The following is a 12,899-nucleotide window of genomic DNA, read 5'->3' on the forward strand; positions in this document are numbered from 1 at the left end:
GCCACAGCCCGCAGCTGCCGCTGCCGCCGACCCGGTCTCCCGCCTCAGCGCCGTTCTCCGACTCGCGCTCTCGCACGCCCTCCCTCTCGCCCTCGCCTTTGCTTCGCCCGCCCAGCATGGCCGAGGCGAACGCCTTCCTCGCCTACGGTATCACGGTCACAACTGAGTCGCTCCTGTACGCCGTCGCTGCATGGCCGAGGCTTCAAGGCCCGTTCGCGTTCCTCGACCTCGTCGCGCTCCGCAAGCGCAAGGGCCAGCTCGCCGTGGCAACGTCGCAGGACATGTCGCAGTCGGCGGTCGAGATGGTTCCACTCGAGATCTGGGGCGTCGTGCGGCACAAGCTCGTCGACCTCGAGTTGCGCGAGGCCGAGTTTCGGCAGGTCGAGTGCTACCTGTGCGAGAGTGGGCGTGCTCCAGGAGTGTCTGCCGAGAAGCTCAAGTGGAGCGACGTCCTGTCCAGGTGCGGCGTCGAACTCTTCGGCTTCGAGGGCCTCGAAGACTCGGCAGCTCGACAAGTGCGCCAGTCTGTTCCCCGAGTCTCTCGTGCTCAATCTCGTCCAGTTCATTGACCAGACTTCACCCACAGGCAGCAGACATCATGCTCTCGGTCTTCGGCCTCGCTCTGCCTTTCGACGTCCCGATCTTCCGCGCCGCGCCCGACAACTACCCGCCAGCCTCGCACTGGTCGTCGCCCGACACGTCGATGATGATCTCGCTGCCCGGACCGCCTTCCGACGAGGACGATGGCCTCGCGATGCACGCTGCGTGTGGCGGCGACGTGTGCGCCGACGGCCAAGTCGTCGTCGACGTCTCGTTCGCCATCCCGGCCGGGGCCAAGCAGCGCTTTCGCCGCCTCGTGTCGACGATGCACCTCGACCTTGTCAATGTCACCGACGGCTTCATCGCCAACGCGGGCACGAGGGCCGCCAGCAGCGGCAGGGCCGTGCGCTGCAAGGAGCGCGAGTTTGAGAAGGTCCCGCTCGCCAAGCTCGAGCCGAGGTGGAAGCTCGTGACGATGGCGGAAACGGAGTGGTAGTGGAGCTTGAGCGGGAGGGACTGCAATGGACGCTTGTTGTCTCGTCGTCGGCGTCGCCGCTGCAGCGTCGCCCGCTGCGCCTCCTCGTCCGCCTCTCCTTCGACCTCTCTCGCCTCTCGCTCCCTCGCGAGCCGACCCGGAGGCGGCCTGTACCCTCGTCGAGTCGTCGTATACGGCCTCGCGTTGTCGACCGAGCAGCTGTCGAGGTCCGAGCCGCACCTGCTCTCGATCGTCTCGTGGCCGTGCGCAGTCGCCGGCCTCGGAGCAGCTCAACTCGGTGCGCCTCTCTTCCTCTCTCCCTCTCCCCATCACCTCGCACTCTCGACCCGCCGACGAGGTCCGTCTTGTCGCTCGGCCTCGTCACGGCGGTACCGCACTGACCTCTTTCGACCCTCCCTCGCAGATGCGCCGCTTCCTCCTCGCCACCCTCTTCTTCGCCCTCTCGCTCTCGGTTCTCGCCGTGCCCTTCCCTCAAGCTGTCGACGACGGCTCCGGCGCCTCGACCTCGTCCCTCTCGACCTCGCCCGCCGACTCGAGCGGCTGCGTCTCGTACGACGGCGACGGCTTTGCTGCCAATGGCCGCGATCGTGCCGGTGCGTCCTCTCTCTCTCTCTCTAGCACCTTTCTCCGAGCAAGACACTGACTGATTCGCGACGACAGGGTACGATGGCGACGGCCTCGACCAGGACGGCTTCGGCAGAAACGGTGGGTCCTTTTGTCGCTCGTCTAGCGCGAGTCCTGCCCACTGTGAGTTGGACTCGATTTGACCTTCTCTTGGAGCTCTACAGGCTTCAACGTGCAAGGCCTGAACCGCGACGGTGCGTCTCTCGGTCCCTCCCTCGCCTTCCTCGCCGTCAAGCGATCTGACCTTTTCGTCGCACTTGCCCGCAGGCCTCGACAAGGCGGGCAAGCTCAACGGCACGTACGCGCTCGACAAGGACGGCTACGACTCGCAGGGCTACAACCTCGCCGGCAGGAACAAGGACGGCTTCAACGCGCTCGGTCCGTCCTCTCTCTCTCTCTCTTTTGGCGAGCCGGTCCGTTCCCTCTCGGTCAGCCCTGACGCTCTCTCGTGCCACGCAGGGTACGACAGGGACGGCTACAACGCCCAGGGCTACGACCGCAACGGTGCGCTCGCGTCTCTCTCCGTCTCGTCACCGACGCACTGACCCTCCTCCTCGTCAGGCTACGACAAGGACGACCGCGACCGCAACGGGTGCGCTCCCTGCCCTCTTTCCTCCCCTCCAACGCCCACAGAGCTGACCAACCTCACCGCGCCGCAGCAACTCGTGCTCGTCGACCTCGAGCGACTCGTCGTCGGCCAACCCGTCCGACCTCGCCGCGCTCGGCATCGACCTGCCCGACCTGTCGGACAAAGATGGGCGCGCTCCCGATCGACACGGCGGCCTTTGTCGGCGACGCGCAGCCGACGGGGCCGGACTCGGGCGGCGAGGGAGGCGCGGCGACGGCTGGGGCTGCGGTGGGAGGGGGGCAAGGGGCGGGTCCGACTGCGGCGGCGAGGGCGAGGGCTTGAGGTGGACGGCGGTGACTCTCTCTCTGTCTCTCTCTGCCTCTCGATGCCCCTCGTACTGACGAGCTTCCTCGTCCGCAGGCTCTCCTCGACGCTTTGGCCCCTTCTTCCCTCCCTCCTCTCCCTCCCTCTGCCGTAGCTTCCCCCTCTCCTGCATCGTCGCACCTTCTTGCTCTCGTCTCAACGTCCCGCTCAGAGAGGAAGAGAAGAGCGAGCGCGGGCAAGCTCTCGGCTCGTGCAGGCGCCGTCAAGCTGTGCGCTCTCCTGCTCTCGCATTCCGGTCACTCTCGCTGGCTCTCGTCTGAGGAGCTGCACCTATCGAGAGCGCGACGATTGGACAAAGCGAACGTCTGTTGCAGCGCGCGGCAAGGGGCTACAGCACGAGGGAAGGGAGAGCACAAAAGGAGGGAAGGAGGGGAACGACGAGGGCGACAGTCCGCGGTCGAAAGGTCAAGCTACACGACGAGGAGAGAGAAAGAGAGTGGGAGAGAGGTGTTCGGGAGAAGGTCGCCTGCGAGCGCCGTCGAGAGCGAGTCAGTGAGGTCGGAAGAGAGAGACAGGGAGGGAGGAGGGGACGCACGCGCGAGAGCTGGCTCGTCTACCAGCCGTAGCGGTACGGGCGGTACGGGCGGTAAGGGCGGTAGTGCCACGGGCGGTAGCCTGCGAGAGGGAGGTGGGCGAGAGCCGTCAGGACGGCGAGGCGAGAGGAGGAGGAGGGGAGCGGGCGCACCGTAGTAGGCTGCGAGGCGAAGAGGTACGGTCAGTCGAGGTGCGAAGGAGAGAGAGAGGGAGAGGGCGAGGACGCACGGTAGGCCTCGGCGGGCTGAGCGGCCGCATCGACCGGCTCGGCGACGGCGGCGTTGGCGGGCTCGGCTGCGGCCTCGACCGGCTCGACGGCGCGCGCCTCGAGGTCGGGCGAGTCGGAGCGCTTGGCGAGGTCGTCGGTCGTGGCCTGATCAAGGTCGCGCTTGTAGAAGCCGCCGCCGACGAGACGGCCGCCGCCGCCGCGCGACGATTAGCCGCTCGAGTAGCCGCCGCCGACTGCGCCGTAGTAGCCCGAGTTGTAGCTCGAGCGGTCGTACCCGTAGCCGCCGTAGCCGCCGCCGTAGCCACCTGTGAACGCGTGAGGGGACGGGTCAGCTCTCGATTGAGAAGGTCGTCGACGAGGAGGAGGAGGAGGAGAGAGGGACGAACCGAACTGGCGCTTCTCGAGCTCGGCCGGGTGCACTGCGAGAGAGGAGGGAGAGCGTCAGGGACGGGCGAGGGCGAGAGCGAGGAAGAGAGTGGGACGCACCGTCACGCTCCTCGATCGGGAACGAGTCGCGCTTGACGAGGCCCTCGGCGTTCGGGTGGCCGTCGAGGTCCCTCTTCCACCCGCCGCGCCAGCCGTAGTAGCCGTAGTCGAGGTCTGCGAGTGGGAGAGGCGAGGGGAGGTCAGCGCGCGTAGACGGGGACGAGAGGGGGAGGGACGCACCGTCGAGGGCCCAGAGCAGGTCGGGCGAGCGCTTGGCGAGGTCGACGTCGGGGTGCTCTGCGTGCGGGAGAGAAGTCGTCAGTGTCACGGTCTAGGGAGAGAGAGTGGGAGGACGAGAGGGCGCACCTTGAGCGACGACGGGAGCTGCCGTCACGGTCGACACGAGGCCGAGGGCGAGAGAGGCGAGGACGAGGGCGAGCGAGTTGACCATGGCTCGAGTGAGGGAGAGTGAGGAAGAGTGAGAGGAAGGAGGGAGAGAGGCGGGCGCCCGACGCTGGCCCTCGTCGTCGCCTCCCGACCCAAGCTCCTCGGTGTCGGCTCATCCCCGCGGACTTGCTCCGTCAGCCTCCTGCGCACCTCGAGGAAACGCCCCCAATCGAGTAGCTCGTCGATTCGGGCGAGCGAGAGAAAGCCAGCCGGGCAAACGCAAGCCGGTCGAGCGGGTGCGAGGAGAGGGACGAGGAGAAGCAGAGGCGAGCCAGCCACGGGCTCGCGCAAAGTTGACGGTCGCGCGGCACAGGTCCCTCGAGCACTGCTCAGAGCTCAGTGCACACGCGCGCAACGGTCCAGAGAGTGTATGCGACGAGGACGACGCGGTCCGCTGATGAGGATGCGACAGGAGGCGACAGGGGCGCTCGCTCGCCAGAGAGGCGCAGCGCCGGCGCGCAAAAGCTCAAGGGCACAGCACAGAAGCTCTGGAGCGCTCTAGCCTAGCCGCAGCTGCTGAGGGAGCGTGTCGCCGGTCACCAACCTCGACGCCTCTCCTCGTCAGAGCCGGCTCCTCCTCGAGCTCTCACCGACACTCCGCTCCAGCGAGCGAGCAGCTGCTATGGCCTCGCATCAGCTGCGAGCGACAACCGACGCTACCCGCGACACTGCCGACACGGTCGCTCGCCCTGAGCGCGAGCGCGACGACCACGAGCAGGAGGACGCCGGCTCGAGCAACAGCCTCTCGCAGGCGGGCAAGCGCGGCAAGGACGACGGCGACAAGGACAACACGCAGGCGCAAGGTGCGTCCACACCCAGCCCCTGGTCCAGCGACCCCCTCCTGACCCCTCCCTCTCCCTACCTGTGCCCGCAGACGACGACGAGCAGGACGCGCAGCCTGCCGCCAAGAAGCGCCGCACCACCTCAAGCACGACCAAGGTCAAGGGCACCGCAAGGGTCAAGGGCAAGAAGGGCAAGCTGTCGGCGTTCCTCGCCATGCCGCTCGACCTCCTCGTCGAGGTCGCTCAGCACACCGACCCGCCGACCCTCCTCGCCATGTCGCGCACCAACAAGCTTATGCACAACCTGTTCGCCCGTCGTTCGGCCGCCCCGATCTGGGCCGCCGTCCGCCGCAACGTCGACTTTCCCGAGCTCGAGGCGTCCGACCTCTCCGAGATGCAGCTCGCGTCGCTCGTGTTCGACCGCAACTGCCACCTGTGCGGCCGCGGTCGGGCCGTCATCGTCGACTATGCGCTCCGGATCCGCTGGTGTAAGGTGCGTCCCGCTCCTCCTCTCCTCCTCTCTTTGCGCGCCCGACCACTGACTCGTCGTCGTCCTGCAGCCCTGCGAGCGCGCCAAGTGCGTCCTCGCCCGCTCCCCGGGTTCTCGTCGTGCCTCTTTCGTCTCACTGACGCGCCTTTGCGCCCGCAGCCTCGTGCGCAAAGGCGACCTGCGGCTTCAGGAACCCGCCGTCCACGTCCACAAGCTCGCGCTCGCCTGCAGCTTCTTCACCTTGCATTCGGGCAAGAGCCACAGTGCCACAATCGACCGTGCGTCCCCCTCACTCCCTCGCCTCTCTCGTCGAGCGCCAAATTGACCTCGAACCTGGTGCCGCAGACCATTACTGCCTGCCGCAACTGCGCGCTGCGAGTGACTGCCTGTACTAGCTCGAGCGCGGCGACGACAACGTGCACTACGCCCACGCGAGCGACATCCCCCGGCGCACACGCCGGCCCGAGGACGAGATCTTGAACGCCGACCCGACCTCGCACGACCTCGTCGGGAAACACGTCGTCGACCGCGTGCGCCTCGTCAAGCTCGTGCAGGAGGTGCGTCCCTCGCTCTCTCTACTTCTTCGACAGGCTCCTGACGTCACCTTGTCTCTGCCCAGGACGCTGCAACACTCGCCGAGTGGGACGGCGCGACGCCGTCGGCTCGCGAGGAGGCGTACGCCGCCGCGCACGCCCTGCGCAACCGCAAAGCCCTGTGCGTGCCCTTCTGTCTCACTCATCCTTTTGAGTGCGGCCCTGACTCCTCTTCCCGCAGCGTCAAGCAGAAGCTCCTCTCCATGGGTTTCGCCGACGCCGAGTGCGTCCTCTCGCCCGCCTCGATTTCCGGCGTGCCTTACTGACCCATCGACCCGACGCAGCATCGCCCTCAGCTCCAGTTCGCCCATCACCGAGATCATCGCCAAGCCGACGCTGTCAGAGCAGCTTTCGGACGAGGGCAAGTCCGCCTCTGCGCGCCGAGGCCCATGATCAACCAGCCTGACTCGCCCTCTCTCCCTCTTCCGCAGACTGGAACGTTCTGTTGCCGACTATCATCATCGACGCCGATCGCCGCCGTGCTGCGCGCCTCGACCTCGAGCGCGTTTCGCGGATCTGGCGTCGTCACGACGCGCTCAAGCTCCGTTACTCGATCATGCGCTCGACCGGCGATGACGAGCCCGGCCTGTCGTTCCCGTCCTGGTCCAACTTTCGCCTCCTGCCGAGCGTCGAGAGCCTGTGGGTGCCCGAGGGCGACGTCGTCTCGGACGAGCAGTGGCAGGCCGCCCTCCCGTCCATCCTCGTCGACCTTGTCACTGCGCGCAGGGTGCTCAAGGTCGTCTACGCGCGTGGTCTGGTCGGCCCTTTAGTCCGGGTGGCGCCCTGAGCGACAGCAGCCTCGTCGACAAGCTCAAGAAACCCGAGGCGCCGCTCAAGCCGACGGGCGCCCTGTTCTTCGAGGCCGACCTCGGCAGCTTTGACCGGCGCCGCCAGCTGTACAGCCGCATGTACATGTACGGTCCTGTTGGCTTCCTCGACTTTGGCGACACGGCCGACGGCGTCGACGAGGCCGAGCTCGACGCGCTCCTCTCGCAGGCGGTCGCCACGTTCATCGGCATCAGCTCGGGCGTGCGGGCGACCCTCGTCCCGTACTCCGACATCGTGCCCATGCTCGACAAGTACTGCGGGTCGGGTGGATACACTAGCTTCGACGGCCTCTTCCAAGCGCCGTCGGTCCGACTCGTGCAGGAGCAGCTCGCCGTGCTCAAGCGCGCCGGCCTGCCCAACCACCGGTCGAGTATCGCCAAGCTCGAGGAGCTCGGCCCCGTCTTTGAGTGTCACGGTTGTGACGCTGCGCTCCCGAGATCCGCGAGGAGGTCCCACCTTCGCGTGGTCGTCAAAAGCACTTCCTTGTCCTGGAGCGAGATGGTGCGTCGCGACGTCCTCTCGGTCTCTCTCTTCAGCTGTGCAGCAATGACTGACACCTTCCTCGACCCAGGTCTATCACGCCTGCACGGCCCACTACGACCTCTACGCGTCCGACGGCGTCCACACGCTAGCTGCCACGCCCGCGATCCGCCTCTCGACCTCAACCGACTCGCCTCCATCGTCCTCTCCTTCCCTCCCCTCGACGACAATGACCGCCACCGCCGACGCCCCCGTCGCTTAACGTGCGCCCACGCGACTCGGCGCCGCCGACCGCGCCCGCGCCTCTCTCTCCCTCGCTTGACCGCCGCTTGAACCCTCCTCGTCGCCTCGTCCGCTTGTTCCTCGTACCTCTCTCGCAATTGCAACTATCTTTTTGAGTCGTCTCGTCCGTCGTGCGCTGCCTAGAGCAGTCGAGCGAGCCCGCGAAAGCGCCCGCCTGATGAGAAACCGAGAGCAGGAAAGCGAGGCAGCACACTGCTCTGAGGAGCGCAGGCGCAGCTCGATGCAGCCACGGTCTCGGCCTGAGCTCCTCAGCACCGCTTGCAGCTGCAGAGAGAGTGCGGCCTCGCTGGTCGACGCGATTGCTCCTCGCCGGCCTGCTCGCGTTCGCTCCGCTCTGCAGTCGCGTCCAGGCTCAGTGCGGTCTGCTCAAGCTCGAGATGCCGTGCGCGTGCTGCGCCACAGCCTGGTACCAACCCGTCGTCGACCTCGCCTGGCCGCTCCTCCTCGCGCTCGTCACCGCCCTGGTCGGCCTCTACCGCCGTGCGACCACCTCCAAGAGCCGCACCACTGCGCGTCAACCACCTGCGGCCAAGTCCAAGGGGAGCTGAGTGGGCGGCGTGCGCCGAGTGGGTCGCGCTGGCGGGTCTGCCTGGAGGCGAAGCGGCCGTCGAACGTCGAGGGCGGGTAGCTGTGGACCAAGGCAGGTCCGTCGTCTGCTTCTCTCCCTGATTCCTGGAGCAGCACGGGACTCCCGCTGACTTCGAGCCCGCAGCCGAGCGCACGAGCCGCCGTGTCCTCGACCGCCTCTCATGCGCCTCCAACGACCGTGCCGCGCTCAACCCGAGTCGACTCGTCCCGCCATCGAGGTCCAGCAATCTCTCGGCACATTTCTCGCGCTCTCAGGAGACTCTCGAGTCGTCGCACACGTCAGGAACCGTCGGCGAGGACGGCAGAGCGGACTGGCAGAGGGAGTACGAGGACGATTTGTCAATCCAGTTCCGGTTCTAGACAATCTCGGACTCGCTCGTCACGCAGAGAGTGCCGCGGCAGGCTTGACGAGGCCGAGCGGGTTGGGCTGGCCGTCGATCGGCCACGGCTTGTCGACCGGGTCGCTGCCCTGGAGGTGGCACTGGTGCATGACTCTGAGGGAGAGTGACGAGCCAGGTCAGTGACTGTCTGTCAGAGAGAGAGAGAGAGAGAAGAGGGAGAGAGAAAGAGAGAGAGGGAAAGGGAAAGAGGGAAAGAGGGAAAGAGAGAGAGAGGACGCGCCGAGGGCCGTACGAGGACGGGTACTCGACGGGCGAGTGCCGGCACGCGCGGTTGAGCCAGATGGCGAGGTCACCCTGCTCTTGAGGCGCGACGAGCACGTTCGACGGCGTGAGGAACGGGCGCTGCAGGCTGCGAGGGACGACGGGCGCGCGGGAGGACAAGGTCAGGAAGGGGTCCGAGCGACGGAACGAGAGGAAGGGCCGGGACGCACTCGTCGAGCATCTTGCGCACCTCGCGCAAGTCGTCGATGACGCGGTACTCGCCGTCGTCGCTCGTGCGGTAGTGGATCTTGCGCACGATGATCTGGTGAAACTGGAGCGCCTTCTCGCCCGTGACCGGGTTGAGCCACACGAGCGGGAGGCGCTCGGCCTGCGACTCGGGGAGCGGCAGGTCCTCGATCGGCGTCTCGAGGTCGTCGGACGAGATGCCAAAGCCGTTCGAGAGGCCTTTGCAGTTGATGATGAACTCGTCTGCGAGGTGGACGGCGACAAGGTCAGGCCCCGCTCGGACCCACACGACGAGGTGCTCGGGCGAACGAGGACTCACAAGGCGAGGGAGCGTACTCGACGAGGCTGTGAGAGTAAAGGAGAGTCAGTGCCGGCACCCGCAAGGCGACGAGAGCGAGCGAGAGGCGAGCGCACCTGTGGTCGACCCACCGCTTGTCCTCGTCGCTCAGCGCCTCGTACATCTTCGTCGCGTCCATGAACGCCGTGCGGCCGGGCTGGGCGCTCATCGTTAAGCCCGAGCCGTCGTCCCACCGGATCTTGACGTCGGGCCCGTGCGGGAGCGTGTGCGCGTAGATGGTGGTCACGCGCGCCGTGTGGTTGCCCGGCTTGTACTGCGCATCTTGGTGCCAGCGCTGCGCAGGGATCGAGGGCATGGTCAGTCACTCGTCCTCGACGGAGAAGGGGAGAGAGAGGGAGGGTCCGTTCTGCGGGACTCGAGGACGCACCGAGAACCTCGTGTCGCCGCTCGCGAGCTCGTCGTCGCTCAACGGCGTCTTGTGCCACGCCTGGTGCGACCCGGCCTTGAGCTCCATCGGCTCGGTCGTGCCGTAGTGACCGGCGGGGAGCGTGCCGCGGCCGACGATGCGCACCATCTCGCAGTCCGGGACCGAGGGAAGGCCGCCCGTGAGGTTCTTCTGCGAGGGGACGGCGGCGTGGCAGGCAAGGTTAAAGGGATGTCGACGACGAGAGGAAGGTTGCTGACGATGCGAGGGAGGAACGAGGGAGGAGAGAACGAGGGGGAGGCGCACCTTGCCCTTGAACTCCTTCATGACCTCCTTGGCGTCGCCATGCTGCACGACCGCACGACCAATACCGTCAGTTCGCCGTCCTCACGACGACGAGAGAGAGGGAGGCGAGGCGACGCGACGCACCCCATGCTTGCCTGTCGCGTCCGGGTCGAACAGGCAGTTGATCCGGTACTGCGACTCGGGGCGCAGGTCGGGCTGATCGCGCACGACGAGCAGGCGGTACTTGTACAGGGCGTACTCGATCTGGGGGGGTGCTCGAGGGTCAGGTCGCTCGGACGGGAGGAAAGGAGAGGAGGGGAGAGGGAAGAGGAGGACGACGCACCTCCTTGAAGTCCTCGCGCGAGAGCTGGTTGAGGTCGACGCCCGAGACGGACGCGCCGAAGCCGGCCGAGTGCTCGAGAGGCGTGATGGTGAGGCCGGTGTCGACGCTGGGCATGGCCGTCGAGGCCGCGAGGGACGACGAGGGGGGAAGTCGGCGAGGCGGAAAGAGGCCCGAGCGAGGGAGGGTCGAGCGCGCACAGGGAGTGCGAGAAGCGCAAAAGGGAAGCGTCGAAGCGAGCTGCACGTAGCGAGAAGCACAAGAAGAAGAGAGAGAGAGAGCGCGAGCGACCGATCCGCACGAGCGAGAGCCGCGAAAGTCGGCCGAATCTCGTCGGGACCCGATAACCCGCCCCGCTCGTCCCTTGCCTCGCCCGCCGCGCACCGAGGCGTCCAGATCTATGCCGTTCGAGTTGCACACAGAGAGACGAGAGAGAATGAGATGAGGATATTGTGGAGAGGACGGAGGAGGAGGAACAGAAACGCCGAGACCTCGAGGCACGTTTAGACGAGGCCAGCCGCCTTCATCGCCTGCAGGGCCGGGCACAAACGAGGCAGGGTCAGAACAGGGTCGACAGAGAGGCAGGAGGGCGACAGAGGGACGCACCTTGTGCAGGGCGGTACCGAGCTGAGCGGGCGAGGGCACCATGATGACGCCGGCCTTCTCGAGCGCGGCAACCTTGTCCTCGGCCTTGCCCTTGCCGCCCGAGATGACGGCACCGGCGTGACCCACTGTGACGAGAGAGAGAGAGCGTGTCAGCGACGGGCGGACCGCGGCGAGGAAGAGCGGGCGAGAGGGGACGCACTGCGACGGCCTGGGGGAGCGGTGCGACCACTGCGTCGGGGAGGTAGGGCGAGTCAGTCACGGGGCGGCGACAGGGAGGAGAGGGAGAGTCGGGACGCACGCGATGAAGCCGACGACGGGCTTGTTCTGGACGTTGTACTTCTCGAGGTACTCGGCCGCCTCCTCCTCCATCGAGCCGCCAATCTCGCCGATGAGCACGATACCTGTGCGTGCTTACACGGGTCAGCCCAATCCTCGTGGCTCTCGAGGGTCGAGAGGGGACGAAGAGAGAGAGGGGGATGCGCTCGCGCCGACGCACCCTTGGTCGCCTCGTCCTCCATGAACACCTTGAGGACGTCGATGTGCTGCGAGCCCGGGAACGGGTCGCCACCGATGCCGACGCAGAGCGACTGGCCGAGACCGATCTTGGTCGTCGCGTCGACAGCCTCGTACGTGAGCGTGCCCGAGCGCGAGACGACACCTGCAGGGGTCGGTCGGGCGGGTGAGCGACTGTTCCTCAAGTCGGACGGCGAGAGGGAGGGGGGACGTACCGACCGAGCCGGGCGTGAAGATGTTGCCGGGCATGATGCCGATCTTGCAGCCGCCGCCGCCAGGAGCCGGGGCGATGATGCCCGGGCAGTTGGGGCCCACGAGGCGCGACTTGGTCTGCCTGCGGAGCGCTTGCGCGACCTGTGTGCGTCGTACTCTCTGAGTAAGTCCATTGCTCTCGCTCGAGGAGGGAGAGGGAAAGGACAAGAGGGGACAGGGCGACGCACGCGAACCTCGTCCTGCTGCGGGATGCCCTCGGTGATGCAGACGATGAGGGGAATCTCGGCCTCGATGGCCTCGATGATGGCGTCGGCAGCGAAAGGGGGAGGGACGTAGATGACGGTCGCTTCGGGCTTGACCTTGTCGTTGGCCTGTGGGCGAGCGGGTGAGTGAGCGGCGAGGACGACGGAGAGGGGGCAGAGGGGAGGAGAGAGCGGACGCACCTCGCGGACCGAGCCAAAGACGGGAAGGCCGAGGTGCTCGGTGCCGGCCTTCTTGGGCGAGACGCCGCCGACGAGCTTGGTGCCGAACGCGAGCGCCTCCTTGCAGTGGAAGGTGGCCTGCGGAGGAAGACGAGGGAGGAGACGAGGTCAGGTCCGGGTCGCGGGTGAGGCAGAGGAGGACGAGGCGCACAGTCTTGCCGCTGCAGGTTGGAATGCTCGGGTCAGTCCACGGTCGAATGGCGGTTCGAGCGGCGAGAGGGAGCTCACGTGAAGCCCTGGCAGATGACGGTCGAGTCGGGGCGGAGACGCAGGTTCGGGATCGACTTGTCGTACAGGCTGAGGTCCTTGGCGGCCTTGGTGGTCGAGAAGGCGCGCTTGGGCACTGGCAGGGCGGTAGCAGGAGGTGGACGAGGCGCGAATCGGCGACGAGGGGGAGCAAGGACGAGACGGGGAGGGAGACCGTCAGGCCACGGCTCGGCGCTTGGAGGGGAGGGGGAGGGGACGACGCACCCTGTTGGAGGATGGAGCGGGCAGCGAGCTTGATGGCCATCTTTGCGAGAGGGTTGGTGCTGAGGGACGAACCAGGCTCGAGGCGGAGCGCGCAGCCGGAACGAACC

The 12,899-nt window shown here is 67.0% G+C and overlaps 6 protein-coding genes across 6 annotated transcripts; 3 read left to right on the forward strand and 3 right to left on the reverse strand.

Moving 5' to 3' along the window:
• Positions 1 to 26: 26 nt before the first annotated feature.
• On the forward strand, positions 27 to 2,706 carry RHOBADRAFT_52058 (uncharacterized protein; the record flags this gene model as incomplete). The annotated part of the gene is made up of 11 exons (XM_018416151.1): positions 27 to 515; positions 587 to 1,009; positions 1,287 to 1,313; positions 1,440 to 1,629; positions 1,697 to 1,741; positions 1,825 to 1,854; positions 1,928 to 2,038; positions 2,120 to 2,164; positions 2,222 to 2,252; positions 2,320 to 2,571; positions 2,649 to 2,706. The coding sequence occupies exons 1-11, from the start codon at positions 117 to 119 to the stop codon at positions 2,704 to 2,706; spliced, it is 1,611 nt and encodes a 536-aa protein (XP_018273152.1). The 5' UTR covers positions 27 to 116.
• Positions 2,707 to 2,901: 195 nt separating this feature from the next.
• On the reverse strand, positions 2,902 to 4,252 carry RHOBADRAFT_52059 (uncharacterized protein; the record flags this gene model as incomplete). The annotated part of the gene is made up of 9 exons (XM_018416152.1): positions 2,902 to 3,078; positions 3,148 to 3,227; positions 3,298 to 3,306; positions 3,375 to 3,519; positions 3,610 to 3,680; positions 3,762 to 3,794; positions 3,862 to 3,975; positions 4,042 to 4,098; positions 4,168 to 4,252. 8 exons carry the CDS (start codon positions 4,250 to 4,252, stop codon positions 3,166 to 3,168), a joined length of 576 nt encoding a protein of 191 aa, XP_018273153.1. The 3' UTR covers positions 2,902 to 3,078; positions 3,148 to 3,165.
• A 618-nt stretch (positions 4,253 to 4,870) lies between these two features.
• Positions 4,871 to 7,683, forward strand: RHOBADRAFT_42316 (uncharacterized protein; the record flags this gene model as incomplete). Its single annotated transcript, XM_018414043.1, has 12 exons — positions 4,871 to 5,051; positions 5,123 to 5,523; positions 5,591 to 5,607; positions 5,680 to 5,798; positions 5,866 to 5,908; positions 5,957 to 6,077; positions 6,140 to 6,234; positions 6,295 to 6,336; positions 6,398 to 6,414; positions 6,545 to 6,849; positions 6,924 to 7,442; positions 7,513 to 7,683. 12 exons carry the CDS (start codon positions 4,871 to 4,873, stop codon positions 7,681 to 7,683), a joined length of 2,031 nt encoding a protein of 676 aa, XP_018273154.1.
• A 414-nt stretch (positions 7,684 to 8,097) lies between these two features.
• On the forward strand, positions 8,098 to 8,674 carry RHOBADRAFT_66135 (uncharacterized protein; the record flags this gene model as incomplete). Its single annotated transcript, XM_018418874.1, has 2 exons — positions 8,098 to 8,368; positions 8,437 to 8,674. A coding segment is annotated over one exon (255 nt), but the record flags the coding sequence as incomplete, so codon positions are not given.
• Positions 8,675 to 8,959: 285 nt separating this feature from the next.
• Positions 8,960 to 10,570, reverse strand: RHOBADRAFT_10194 (uncharacterized protein; the record flags this gene model as incomplete). Its single annotated transcript, XM_018411981.1, has 7 exons — positions 8,960 to 9,062; positions 9,145 to 9,403; positions 9,480 to 9,505; positions 9,575 to 9,792; positions 9,886 to 10,074; positions 10,303 to 10,431; positions 10,511 to 10,570. Coding segments are annotated over 7 exons (984 nt in total), but the record flags the coding sequence as incomplete, so codon positions are not given.
• Positions 10,571 to 10,901: 331 nt separating this feature from the next.
• Positions 10,902 to 12,843, reverse strand: RHOBADRAFT_64653 (uncharacterized protein). The gene is made up of 11 exons (XM_018418538.1): positions 12,793 to 12,843; positions 12,550 to 12,664; positions 12,473 to 12,482; positions 12,283 to 12,399; positions 12,067 to 12,210; positions 11,842 to 11,980; positions 11,610 to 11,771; positions 11,412 to 11,514; positions 11,313 to 11,341; positions 11,114 to 11,238; positions 10,902 to 11,037 (listed from the first exon to the last, which is right to left on the reverse strand). The coding sequence occupies exons 1-11, from the start codon at positions 12,830 to 12,832 to the stop codon at positions 11,011 to 11,013; spliced, it is 1,011 nt and encodes a 336-aa protein (XP_018273157.1). The 5' UTR covers positions 12,833 to 12,843; the 3' UTR covers positions 10,902 to 11,010.
• Between the last annotated feature and the right edge of the window lie 56 nt (positions 12,844 to 12,899).

This window comes from Rhodotorula graminis (genome assembly GCF_001329695.1).
Source record: "Rhodotorula graminis WP1 unplaced genomic scaffold RHOBAscaffold_3, whole genome shotgun sequence".
Classification (NCBI taxonomy): domain Eukaryota; kingdom Fungi; phylum Basidiomycota; class Microbotryomycetes; order Sporidiobolales; family Sporidiobolaceae; genus Rhodotorula; species Rhodotorula graminis.

What these genes read in the sequence shown, in the direction of transcription:
- RHOBADRAFT_64653 (XM_018418538.1), bottom strand. Translation starts at nt 12,832, where the DNA reads ATGGCCATCAAGCTCGCTGCCCGCTCCATCCTCCAACAGG. An exon ending in TCTTTGGCTCGGTCCGCGAG is followed by an intron (nt 12,211 to 12,282) that starts GTGCGTCCGCTC and finishes GCTCGCCCACAG; the next exon opens with GCCAACGACAAGGTCAAGCC. An exon ending in CGCTCCCCCAGGCCGTCGCA is followed by an intron (nt 11,239 to 11,312) that starts GTGCGTCCCCTC and finishes CTCTCGTCACAG; the next exon opens with TGGGTCACGCCGGTGCCGTC.